At 62.0% G+C, this 13,460-nt stretch overlaps 1 protein-coding gene and 1 non-coding gene across 2 annotated transcripts in view; one reads left to right on the top strand and one right to left on the bottom strand.

The window, feature by feature from the left end:
• Positions 1 to 255: 255 nt before the first annotated feature.
• Positions 256 to 337, top strand: TRNAL-UAG (transfer RNA leucine (anticodon UAG)). Its single transcript has one exon. It is a non-coding gene; the product is annotated as a tRNA-Leu (tRNA).
• A 579-nt stretch (positions 338 to 916) lies between these two features.
• POLR2A (RNA polymerase II subunit A) overlaps positions 917 to 13,460 on the bottom strand; it is a 33,262-nt gene continuing 20,718 nt past the window's right edge. Inside the window, exons 11-19 of the mRNA XM_085215059.1 lie at positions 12,577 to 12,823; positions 10,950 to 11,050; positions 10,508 to 10,612; positions 9,975 to 10,157; positions 6,602 to 6,805; positions 4,671 to 4,857; positions 3,684 to 3,797; positions 2,530 to 2,678; positions 917 to 2,440 (exon numbers count right to left, since the gene is read on the bottom strand). Of these exons, the coding sequence (XP_085071185.1) occupies positions 1,328 to 2,440; positions 2,530 to 2,678; positions 3,684 to 3,797; positions 4,671 to 4,857; positions 6,602 to 6,805; positions 9,975 to 10,157; positions 10,508 to 10,612; positions 10,950 to 11,050; positions 12,577 to 12,823 (2,403 nt within the window). The 3' untranslated portion in view covers positions 917 to 1,327. The remainder of the gene's footprint in view (positions 2,441 to 2,529; positions 2,679 to 3,683; positions 3,798 to 4,670; positions 4,858 to 6,601; positions 6,806 to 9,974; positions 10,158 to 10,507; positions 10,613 to 10,949; positions 11,051 to 12,576; positions 12,824 to 13,460) is intronic.

Here is a 13,460-nt window from a genome sequence, read left to right as displayed (position 1 = left end):
CAACTACTTCTTTTCCAGGATAATTCTTCAGCTATTAAAAAACTGCTTGGAAAAAAAAAAAAAAAAAAAAAAAGCGGGCAAAAGGGGCGAAAGGAATCAGTGGGGGGCAGACGGGCGAGGAGGGAGAAGGAGCGGGACTCGAACCCGCGGCCCTAAGCTCCCGTGGCCACGCCCCCTCCCTCTGACCACGCCCTCCTCCCCTGTGGCCACGCCCCCTAGGAGCCTTTCCTGCCGGGCGGGGCTGAGGCGGCGCGCGGTAGCGTGGCCGAGCGGTCCAAGGCGCTGGATTTAGGCTCCAGTCCCCGAGGGGACGTGGGTTCGAATCCCACCGCTGCCAGCGGGGCGCTGCGCCCGCTTTTGTGCTTCCCCCCCCCCCCAAATGTCCTGGGGCTGCCATACGGTGAGGGGGGGGGGTTCCACTATTCGCCCCCCACCCCTTTAAGGTCCCGGAGGTACCACGTGGTGAGGGGACTCACACTTTTGTGCCCTCCCGGTCCCCACAAATGTCCTGGGTGGTCACACAGTGTGGGAGGGGAGGGGGCACATTTGTGCTTCCCCCCTCCCAAGGTTCTGGGGATCCCAATTTTGTGCCCCGCTCCCCCCAAAGATCCTGGGTGTGGTGCAGGAGGGGCTCCCGCTTTTATGACCCCCTCACCCACCCCCAAGGTCTCAGAAGTTCGCAATGTTGTTCCTCCCCCCCCCCCTCCTCCCCCCCCTTCCAGAGGTCCTGGAGGAGTCACACAGTGCGAGGGGGGGGGCTCCCACTTTTGTGCCCCCCCACAAAGGTCCTGGAGGGTCAAACGGTGCTGAGGTGAGGGGTCCCCAATTTTGTGCCCAGCCCCTCACAGATCCTGGGGGTGTCGCACTGTTTGGGGGGGGGAGTGGGGGGGGCACAGATGGGCACACACCAAGAAAGTGAAAATCAGTAAAACCTTTTATTATTTCCCCGAAAACTCAATTACAACGATTTTTTCCCCAAGTAACACAAAAAGAACCGAAGTAAATGAAGGGGTGGGGGGAGAGGCAAAAAAAAACAGCCCCCCCACCCCACCCCAAAACCACCACCATCGCCGTGGGGTGCATCACAACAACACCTCCCCTCCCCCCCCAATTACCCCCATCTCTGTCTCCCACTCATTAACTAACAACATTCCCCAATTAACACACGCACCCCACCCTCCCCCTCCCCCGCCCCGTTCAATTCCCACAGGGCCGCATCCGCAGCCCCCCCCCTGCCCCACACTTGGGGTCAGCCCCACAACCTAAGAGGGACCCCCCCACGCTCAATTGTCGTCGTCGCTGTCGTCGGGGCTGATGGCCGGGCTGGTCAGGCTGTAGGTGGGCGATGTGGGGCTGTAGCCCGGCGATGTGGGGCTGTAGGTGGAGCCCTTGGGGCTGGTGGGGCTGTAGGTGGGTGAGGTGGGGCTGTACTTGGGGCTGGTGGGGCTGTAGGTGGGTGAGGTGGGGCTGTACTTGGGGCTGGTGGGGGTGTAAACGGGTGAGGTGGGGCTGTAGGTGGGTGAGGTGGGGCTGTACTTGGGAGTGGTGGGGCTGTAGGTGGGCGAGGTGGGGCTGTACTTGGGGCTGGTGGGGCTGTACTTCGGCGAGGTGGGGCTGTACTTGGGGCTGGTCGGGGTGTACTCGGGGGAGCTGGGGCTGTAGGAGGGGCTGGTCGGGGTGTACTTGGGGGAGGACGGGCTGTAGCTGGGGCTGCTGGGGCTGTAGCTGGGGCTGCTGGGGGTGTAGGTGGGCGACTGTGGAGTGTAGCGTGGGCTGGAGGGGGAGTAGCTGGGAGATGTGGGGCTGTAGCTGGGGGAGGTGGGGCTGTAGCTGGGGGAGGTGGGGCTGTAGTTGGGGGAGGTCGGGGTGTAATTGGGCGAGGTCGGGCTGTAGCTGGGAGAAGTCGGGCTGTAGCTGGGACTGGTTGGGGTGTAGTTGGGGCTGGTGGGGCTGTAGTTGGGGCTGGTGGGGCTGTAGCTGGGCGAAGTCGGGCTGTAGCTTGGGCTGGTGGGGCTGTAGCTGGGCGAAGTTGGACTGTAACTGGGTGAGGTTGGGCTGTAACTGGGAGAAGTTGGGCTGTAACTGGGCGAGGTTGGGCTGTAACTGGGTGAAGTTGGACTGTAACTGGGCGAGGTTGGGCTGTAGCTGGGCGAGGTTGGGCTGTAGCTGGGCGAGGTTGGGCTGTAGCTGGGCGAAGTGGGGCTGTAGCTGGGCGAAGTGGGGCTGTAACTTGGAGAAGTGGGGCTGTAGCTTGGAGAAGTGGGGCTGTAGCTCGGCGAGGTCGGGCTGTAGTTGGGGCTGGTGGGGCTGTAGCTGGGCGATGTCGGGCTGTAGCTCGGAGAGGTGGGGCTGTAGCTGGGGCTCTGCGGGGTGTAGCCCCCAGGCGAGCGCGGCTCGTAGGCAGGTGATGTGGGGCTGTAGCTGGGGGACATGGCCCCGCCTGCAAAGCCACAAAGCAGAGTGGGGGTGAGTAAGGGGTCCGGAGGCGTCCCAGTGCTGGGGGGTCCCCCGGTGGGTGGGAGCACTGACCTGGGGAGGGGATGTAGGGGCTGGAGGGCCCCGGGGATCCAGGGGAGCCAGGAGTGGGTGACCAGGCAGGTGAATAACCGGGGCTGAAACCGCTGGCGTCTGAAGCAGCGCTGGGGGAGAAGCCGGCCCCCCCGGGGTCATGCCGCTGCCTGGGGGGGGGAGGAGAGAGAGAAAAGGGTCAGGGGGGGATCAGAGCGATGCACAAAGACACCCCACGTGGGATCACCCCATGCCTGTTCCGTAGAGTCCAGCAGCTCCCCATAACCCTGCCCCACATCCCCCCCCACATTCCCCCATGCATCCCAGAGATCTCCAGAAGGCCCCCCCCACCCTACCCCCACTGCTTCGCATGGACCCCCAGAAGCCTCCCCCCACCCCTGCACCCCAGAGACCCCCAGAAGCACCCCCACCCTGACTCGCTGCCCCCCATGGACCCCCTATGAGCCACCCTGCCCCCCACAATATACCCCAGAGACCTCCAGAAGCCTACCCCTGCCCCCCACTACCCCCCCCTCCCTGCCCCCCATGTTACCCTGACTGCTGCAGTTCACCCCCCCCCTCCCAACCCCTCCTCATGTTTCCCAGGGACCTCTAGGAGATCCCCCCCACCCAACCCTGTCCCACATGTTACCTCCAGGAGCCCACTCTGCCCAGACCCCCATGTTGCCCCCTCCCACCCCCCCAATCCCCACCCTGCCCTCCCACAACGTATCCTGGAGACCTCCCCCCCATCCTGTCCTCCACTGACCCCCATGCAACCCAGTGATCCCCAGGAGCACACCCCACTCCTGCCCCACGTTACCCACGGGAGCTCACCCCCCTCCTCCCCCCACCCCTGTCCCACATTACCCACTGGAGCCCAGCCCCTCCTCCCCCCCCCCTGCCCCACATCACCCACGGGAGCTCACCCCCCTCCTCCCCCCACCCCTGTCCCACATCACCCACTGGAGCCCAGCCCCTCCTCCCCCAACCTGCCCCACATCACCCACGGGAGCCCACCCCCCTCCTCCCCCTGCCCCACATCACCCACAGGAGCCCCCCACCCCACAGATCTGTGAGGGCCCCCTCACCTGTCCCATACCACCCCCCTACCCCCCCCACCCAATCTCCCCAGTGCTCCCAGTACGCCTCCCCCTCACCACCCCCCCACGCACCCACACTGGGGGACCAGGCCCCATAGGCAGGAGTGGCCCCCTGGTTCCAGGGCGTCATGGCGGGGGACATGTTCCCCATGGGGCTGGGAGCCGAGCCGAAGAACATCCCGGTGGCTGCGTGGAGAGAACGTCAGTGGGACAGACTCCAAAATGTGGGAGTCCCCCCAGTCCCAAAGCGGGGACCCCGAAGTCGGTCACCCCCCCATCCCACTGCAGGGATCCCAAAAACGGGGACTCCCTAAATCCCAACTTGAGGTCCCTACAATCTCACTGCAGGGAACACAATATGGGGTTCCACGGGGGCTGCCCACTACAGGGACCCCAAAGTTGGGGTTCTGTTGGGACCCCCCAGTCCCAACATGGGGTCACTACAATCCCACTACAGGGACCCCAAAGTTGGGGTTCTGTGGGGACCCCCCAGTCCCAACATGGGGTCACTACAATCCCACTACAGGGACCCCAAAGTTGGGGTTCTGTGGGGACTCCCAGTCCCAACATGGGGTCACTACAATCCCACTACAGGGACCCCAAAGTTGGGGTTCTGTTGGGACCCCCCAATCCCAACATGGGGTCACTGCAATCCCACTACAGGGACCCCAAAATTGGGGTTCTATGGGGACCCCCCAGTCCCAACATGGGGTCACTACAATCCCACTACAGGGACCCCAAAGTTGGTGTTCTATGGGGACCCCCCAGTCCCAACATGGGGTCACTACAATCCCACTACAGGGACCCCAAAGTTGAGGTTCCATAGGGATCCCCAAAGCAGGGACGCCAAAGCAGGGACCCCCTCAGGGCTCTCAGTTTGTCCAGCCCACCCCCATCCCACTGCGGGGACCCCAAAACCGGGGACCCCTCCATCCCAACGCGGGGACCCCAGAGCGTCACCCGCACATCAGAGACGCCTACAGCCCCTGAACCTCCCACTGCCCCCCGTTGTCACCCAGCCATCGGACGGGCAGCTGCAGCCACCACCCCCCGACTCACAGCCGCCCACTCCCAGGCCAGGGATGGCACTGGGGATCTCCATCCCATGCTTGCACTTCTCAGCATCCAGCAGCAGGTCGAAGCAGCCGGTGCCAGCAGGGGCCAGCTGTCCCAGCATGATGTTCTCTGACACCCCTTTCATCGGGTCGCTCTCGCCGTGCGCTGCTGCCTCCATCAGCACGTCCACCTGCGGGACCCTCGGGAGTCAGACCCCAGAAATGGGGATGGCGAGGCCAAAATCTGGCACCTCGACCCCAGAAATGGGGATGGCGATGCCAAAATCTGGCATTCGACCCCAGAAATTGGGATGGTGACCCCAAAATCTGGCACTCGACCCCAGAAATTGGGATGGTGACCCAAAATCTGGCACCTCGACCCCAGAAATGGGGATGGTGATCCCAAAATCTGGCACCTCGACCCCAGAAATGGGATGGTGATCCCAAAATCTGGCACCTCGACCCCAGAAATGGGGATGGTGATCCCAAAATCTGGCACCTCGACCCCAGAAATGGGGATGGTGACCCCAAAATCTGGCACCTCGACCCCAGAAATGGGATGGTTGACCCCAAAAATCTGGCACCCACCCCAAATATGCAAACCTCGACCCCAGAAATGGGATGGTGATCCCAAAATCTGGCACCTCGACCCCAGAAATGGGGATGGTGACCCAAAATCTGGCACCTCGACCCCAGAAATTGGGATGGTGACCCCAAAATCTGGCACCTCGACCCCAGAAATGGGGATGGTGATCCCAAAATCTGGCGTCCGACCCCAGAAATGGGATGGTGACCCCAAAATCTGGCTCGACCCCAGAAATGGGATGGTGACCCCAAAATCTGGTGTCCGACCCCAGAAATGGGATGGTAGACCAAATCTGCTCGAACCCCAGAAATGGGATGGTGACCCCAAAATCTGGCGTCCGACCCCAGAAATGGGGATGGTGACCCCAAAATCTGGCATCCGACCCCAGAAATGGGGATGGTGACCCAAATCTGGCACCTCAACCCCAGAAATTGGGATGGTGACACTGAAATCTGGCATTCGACCCCAGAAATTGGGATGGTGACCCCAAAATCTGGCGCCTCGACCCCAGAAATTGGGATGGTGACCCCAAAATCTGGCATTCAACCCCAGAAATGGGGATGGTGACACTGAAATCTGGCGTCCGACCCCAGAAATGGGGATGGTGACCCCAAAATCTGGCGTCCGACCCCAGAAATTGGGATGGTGACCCCAAAATCTGGTGCCTCGACCCCAGAAATGGGGATGGTGACCCCAAAATCTGGCACCTCAACCCCAGAAATGGGGATGGTGATGCCGAAATCTGGAGTCCCAACTTCAAAACTGGGGATGGTGACCCCAAAAACCAAAAACTGATCCTGACCCCAGAAATGGGGATGGTGACCTCAAAAACTGAAATCCTGACCCCAGAAATGGGGATGGTGACCTCAGAAGCTGGCACCCTGACCCCAGGTATGGGAACCAGGACCCCCAAAATAGGTATTATAATCCTAAAAATGGGTGCAGCAACCCCAGAAACAGGTCCTCTGACCCCGAAAACTGGTGTAGCAACAACAAAACAGGCACAGCAACTCCAAAAATGGAGACTGTAGCCCCAAAAATGGGTATTATAGTCCAAAAAATGGGTAAAGTAACCCCAAAAATAGGCATTAACCCCCAAAATGAGCACAGCAATATCAAAAAAAGGGGGTGGTGACCCCAAATCCCTCAAGAAAAGGCATTATACCAAAAAAATGGGTAAAGTAACTCCAAAAACAGTTATTAACTCCAAAAATGGGCGCAGCAATCCCAAGATCAGGGACTGCAATCCCCAAAAAAGGGCACAGTGACCCCCTAAACGAGCGTCATAACCCCAAAGATGGGGGAACAGCAGCCCTAAGACCCCACAGACACCCCACACAGCTGCTGACCGTCTCCTCAAAGGAGCACTTCATGAGGGGCCCGGTGTCCTGCCGGTTGACGCCGTGCCGGGTGATGGCCATCAGGTGTCCCCTGGACGTCATGGTGTCGCACAGCAGGGCCAGGTGACGGTAGTTGACGTAGGAACCGTCAAAGGAGATGACGTGGTACAGCTCCCGCTCCAGAGCCTTGCGCACCGCCTCGATGCCCAACACCTGAACAGGGGGACACAGAACGCTGTAACAACACGCCGACAACCCAAGGACCATCCGCAACACCCGCAGGGCGCAACACCCGCAGGGCGCAGCACCCGGCACGCTGCGGTGTCACCCAACACCCTGAGGACCATCCGCAACGCCCACAGGGCGCAACACCCGCAGGGCACAACACCCGCAGGGCACAATACCCGGCATGCTGCGGTGTCACCCAACACCCTGAGGACCATCCGCAACACCCGCAGGGTGCAACACCCGGCACACTGTGCTATCACCCAACACCCCAAGGACCATCTGCAACACCCACAGGGCGCAACACCCACAGGGCGCAACACCCACAGGGCGCAACACCCGGCACACTGTGGTGTCACCCAACACCCTGCGGACCATCCGCAACACCCGCAGGGCGCAACACCTGCAGGGCGCAACACCCGGCACACTGTGGTGTCACCCAACACCCTGAGGACCATCCGCAACACCCGCAGGGTGCAACACCTGCAGGGCGCAACACCCGGCATGCTGTGGTGTCACCCAACACCCTGAGGACCATCCGCAACACCCGCAGGGTGCAACACCCACAGGGCGTAACATCCGGCATGCTGTGGTGTCACCCAACACCCTGAGGACCATCCGCAACACCCACAGGGCGCAACACCCGGCACGCTGTGGTGTCACCCAACACCCCAAAGACCATCCGCAACACCCGCAGGGCGCAACACCCGCAGGGCGCAGCACCCGGCACGCTGCGGTGTCACCCAACACCCCGAGGACCATCCGCAATACCTGCAGGGCGCAATACCCGGCATGCTGCGGTGTCACCCAACACCCTGAGGATCCTTCGCAACACCCGCAGGGCGCAACACCTGCAGAGTGCAACACCCAGCACGCTGCGCTGTCACCCAACACCCTGAGGACCATCTGCAACACCTGCAGGGCGCAACACCCTGAGGACCATCCACAACACCCGCAGGGCGCAACACCTGCAGGGCGCAACACCCAGCACACTGCAGTATCACCCAACTCCCTGAGGACCATCTGCAACACCTGCAGGGCGCAACACCCTGAGGACCATCCACAACACCCACAGGGCGCAGCACCTGCAGGGCGCAACACCCAGCACACTGCAGTATCACCCAACTCCCTGAGGACCATCCACAACACCTGCAGGCACAACAACCGGCACGCTGCGGTGTCACCCAACACCCCAAGGACCATCTACAACACCCGCAGGGCATAACACTTTCAGGGCGCAACACCCTGAGGACCATCCACAACACCCGCAGGGCGCAACACCCGGCACGCTGCACTGTCACCCAACACCCTGAGGACCATCCGCAACACCCACAGGGCGCAACACCTGCAGGGCGCAACACCCAGCACGCTGCGGTGTCATCCAACACCCCAAGGACCATCTGCAACACCCGCAGGGCGCAACACCCAGCACACTGCAGTGTCACCCAACACCCTGAGGACCATCCCCAACACCTGCAGAGCACACCTGGAATGCTGCAGTGTCACCCAACACACCAAGGACCATCCCCAGCACCTAATGGAAAGTGATACTGTAGCGTCACCCCAAAATCCCAAGGACCATCCTCCAACAGCTGCAGAGAACACCTGAGGGTGACACCTGGCACACTGCAGTATCACCCACCAGTCCTGAGGACTGTCCCCAACACCCTGGGGAAGGTGACACCCAGAATCTGTAGCATCAACTCCAAAAGCCCCAGAGCCACCCTCAACACCTACAGAGTGCAACATCTGGAACACTGCAGTGTCACCCCAGCACCCCGACAACCATCCCCAGCACCCACAGAGGAACCCACGGGTGTCACCCAGCACACTGCTGTGTCACCCAACACCCCGACGACCATCCCCAGCACCCACAGAGGAACCCACGGGTGTCACCCAGCACACTGCAGTGTCACCCCAACACCCTGACAACCATCCCCAGCACCCACAGAGGAACCCACGGGTGTCACCCAGCACACTGCAGCGTCACCCCAACACCCCGACAACCATCCCCAGCACCCACAGAGGAACCCACGGGTGTCACCCAGCACACTGCAGCGTCACCCCAACACCCCGACAACCATCCCCAGCACCCACAGAGGAACCCACGGGTGTCACCCAGCACACTGCAGCGTCACCCCAACACCCCGACAACCATCCCCAGCACCCACAGAGGAACCCACGGGTGTCACCCAGCACACTGCAGCGTCACCCCAGCACCCCGACGACCATCCCCAGCACCCACAGAGGAACCCACGGGTGTCACCCAGCACACTGCAGTGTCACCCAACACCCCGACGACCATCCCCAGCACCCACAGAGGAACCCACGGGTGTCACCCAGCACACTGCAGCGTCACCCCAACACCCCGACAACCATCCCCAGCACCCACAGAGGAACCCACGGGTGTCACCCAGCACACTGCAGCGTCACCCCAGCACCCCGACGACCATCCCCAGCACCCACAGAGGAACCCACGGGTGTCACCCAGCACACTGCAGTGTCACCCAACACCCCGACGACCATCCCCAGCACCCACAGAGGAACCCACGGGTGTCACCCAGCACACTGCAGTGTCACCCAACACCCTGATGACCATCCCCAGCACCCACAGAGGAACCCATGGGTGTCACCCAGCACACTGCAGCGTCACCCCAGCACCCCGACAACCATCCCCAACACCCACAGAGGAACCCACGGGTGTCACCCAGCACACTGCAGCGTCACCCAACACCCCGACAACCATCCCCAGCACCCACAGAGGAACCCACGGGTGTCACCCAGCACACTGCAGTGTCACCCAACACCCTGACGACCATCCCCAGCACCCACAGAGGAACCCACGGGTGTCACCCAGCACACTGCAGCGTCACCCAACACCCCGACAACCATCCCCAGCACCCACAGAGGAACCCACGGGTGTCACCCAGCACACTGCAGTGTCACCCAACACCCTGATGACCATCCCCAGCACCCACAGAGGAACCCACGGGTGTCACCCAGCACACTGCAGCGTCACCCAACACCCCGACGACCATCCCCAGCACCCACAGAGGAACCCACGGGTGTCACCCAGCACACTGCAGTGTCACCCAACACCCCGACAACCATCCCCAGCACCCACAGAGGAACCCACGGGTGTCACCCCACGACTCACAGTGAAGATCTCGACGATGTCATTGGAGGTGGTGCGCACCGGGTCCACGTCCTTCTCGCTCAACACCCGCATCAGACTGACCCCGTCAGTCTCCAGGATCCACTCCTGCAGTGCCTTGAACTCCCCATCCTCCGTGATGATGATCTTCTTCTTGTTGTCTGTCTGGGGCAGGTGCATGTACACCTGGGGGAGGAGAGGGAGGTCAGCACCCATGGGTGCTTCCGTGCGCCGGCAGAGCGCCTGGCAACCCTGAAACCTCCCAACAGCCACCACTATGAGCACCCGTGGGTGCTCGGGTGCACTTGGAGGACCCCAATGATCTCCTTGGGATCCCACGGGATGTACTCCGAGCCCTCACGGGTGCTCCCATGGATCTACAGGACGACCCGGGCACCCAAACACCTTCGAGAGTTCCTGTATCCAACCCCAATAAGCACCCATGGGCGCTCCTGGGGCACCTGGAGGGACCCCAAAACACCTCCCTGGGTTCCGACACCCAACCCCAGCAGCACCCCCGGGTGCTCCCCCAGCACCTTGCTGATCTGCTCGATGCCCTGCAGCGTCATGTCGGTCAGCATGTTGGACTCGATGCAGCGCAGGAAGACGTCGTCATCCATCTTGTCCACCACCTCCTCCTCCTGCGGGCAGCGGGTGACAAAGGTGTGACGCCAAGCGACAGACAAGTGGCACTGGGGTGACCGACGACACGGTGACAGCGGAGAGACAGCGGGGGACTGAGCGAGGGGTGACAGCACGGAACAGAGAAATGGCACTGGGTGACAAGAGGGGGTGGCATCAAGTGACAGAGAAGTGACGCTGACCGACATGGGGGAAACACTGGCTAAGTGACAAAGGAGTGACGTGGGGAGGTAGGTGACCAAGGGGTGACAGCTGGGTGACACCAAACCGGCAAAGCACTGGGGTGGCACCGAGTGACAGGGAGGTGACAGAGGGGGGTGGTGACAGCACTCCCACCTCCTGCATCTTGTTCTCGTCGCTGTTCATGATGCGGATGCGCAGCACCAACTTCTCGGCGTTGTCGTCGTTGAAGATGCAGTTGAGGTCATCTCCAAAACCTGGGAGGTGGGGGAACGTGGGGGGGGGGTGACCCCAACCCATCAGGATCTCCCCCCAGGACCCCCCCCCCCCCCCTTGCAATGCCCTCGGCTTTCATTCAGAAGCCCCCTCCTCACCCAGCATCGCCCACCCGGGATCCCCCTTAATGCCTCAATGCCCTTCAGAACCCCCTAAAATCCCCCCCAAACCCCTCCCCTCCCCAAGCCCTCCTTTACGTGCCTCCCCCACCCCCCTTTAATCCCCTCAAAATCCCCCCCCCCCCCCCCCCCCCCCCAGGACTGCCCAACACCCAAAGCAGCCTCTCCCAACCCCCAGGATCCTCTGACCATCCAATTCACCCCCAATCCTGGACCCCCCCCCCCCCCCAAGGACCCTCCAAATTCCAGGACCCCTAAGGACCGCTCCCACATCTACCTCCTCAAACCCTCCCAAAACACCCAGGACCCACCAAAAGCCTCCCAAAGAAGCCAGCCAGCACCCACCCAGATCCCTTCAAGCCCATCCTAGGACCCGAAAGCAAATCCCCCTCCCCCCCCAGCCCTCCAAACTCCTCTAGAGCCCCAAAGAAGCCCCCCATGACCCTCCAGGACCTCCAAGAAACCTCCTAGGACCCCCTCAAGGACCCTCCAAAACCCCTTAGGGCCCCAAGGCAGCCTCCCATGACCCTCCAAACCCCCCCCAGGATGTCAAGGAAGCCCCCCAGGACGGTCTAGAATCCCAAGGAAGCCCCTCAGGACCCCAAACAACACCTCCAGGACCTCCCCCCAACACCCTCCAAACCCCCTTAGAGACCCCAGGTCCCTCAAAAAACACTCCCAAGACCCTCTAAACCCCCCCAGGACGCCAAGGAAGCCCCCCAGGACGCCAAGGAAGCCCCCCAGGACGCCAAGGAAGCCCCCAGGACAATCTAGAATCCCAAGGAAGCCCCCAGGACCGTCTAGAATCCCAAGGAAGCCCCCAGGACGGTCTAGAATCCCAAGGAAGCCCCACAGGACGGTCCAGAATCCCAAGGAAGCCCCTCAGGACCCCAAACAATACCTCCAGGACCTCCCCCCAGCACCCTCCAAACCCCCTTAGGAGACCCCAGGTCCCTCAAAAAACACTCCCAAGACCCTCCAAACCCCCCCAGGACGCCAAGGAAGCCCCCCAGGACGGTCTAGAATCCCAAGGAAGCCCCTCAGGACCCCAAACAATACCTCCAGGACCTCCCCCCAACACCCTCCAAACCCCCTTAGGAGACCCCAGGTCCTCAAGAAACACTCCCAAGACCCTCAGAACCCCCCCAGGACGCCAAGGAAGCCCCCCAGGACAGTCTAGAATCCCAAGGAAGCCCCCCAGGACGGTCTAGAATCCCAAGGAAGCCCCTCAGGACCCCAAACAATACCTCCAGGACCTCCCCCCAGCACCCTCCAAACCCCCTTAGGAGCCTCCAGGTCCCCCAAAAACCACTCCCAAGACCCTCCAAACCCTCCAGGACCCCTAAGAAACCTTACACCCCCCCCCCTCTGCCCCTAAGGGGACCCACCAGCGTTGATCTTCTCGGCGATCTGCTCCATGGTCAGCTTGCGGTCCGTCATGTGCTTGCGGTCCAGCTCGATGCGGAGCAGCCAGGGAGAGATGCGGCTGACGTCGAAGTCCGGCATCTCGTAGTAAACGTTGACCCACTCCTGGTCCTCGGCCACCACCGTGCTCTGCGGGTTGGGGTCGTAGTAGATGGCAGTGTTGGCTGTCACCTTGCGCAGGGTGGTGTGCTCCAGGCGGCACAGGATGTCCTGGGGGGGGGGAAAAAGGGGTGGTGGTCAGCATCAGGTCATGAGGACACAGGGGGTCACGGGGATGTGGAGTCAGTGGCCACCGCTGCAGGGCTATGAGGACACAGAGACACAGGGTCAGCATCAGGGTGCGAGGACACGGGGCCACCAGTGGGCCACGATGCCACAGAGACACAAAGAGTCACGGGGCCACCAGTGGGGCACCAAGACATGGGGCCACCAAAGGGCCGCCAGGACACGGGGGCCACCAAAGGACCACCAAAGGGCCACCAGGACACAGGGCCACCAAAGGAACACCAGGACACGGGGGGCCACCAAAGGACCACCAAAGGGCCACCAAAGGGCCGCCAAAGGGCCGCCAAAGGGCCGCCAAAGGGCCGCCAAAGGGCCGCCAGGACACGGGGCCACCAAAGGAACACCAGGACATGGGGGCCACCAAAGGACCACCAAAGGAGCACCAGGACACGGGGGGCCACCAAAGGAACACCAGGACACGGGGGGCCACCAAAGGACCACCAAAGGGCCACCAAAGGGCCACCAGGACACGGGGGGCCACCAGTGGGCCATGAGGACACGGGGGCCACCAAAGGACCACCAGGACACGGGGCCAAAGGACCACCAGGACACAGAGGCCACC

Source organism: Meleagris gallopavo, unplaced genomic scaffold, assembly GCF_905368555.1.
Source record: "Meleagris gallopavo unplaced genomic scaffold, MGAL_WU_HG_1.1 scaffold_2, whole genome shotgun sequence".
NCBI lineage: Eukaryota > Metazoa > Chordata > Aves > Galliformes > Phasianidae > Meleagris > Meleagris gallopavo.
The sequence above is the reverse complement of the archived record's forward strand: the minus strand, read 5'-3'. Positions and strand labels throughout refer to the sequence as shown.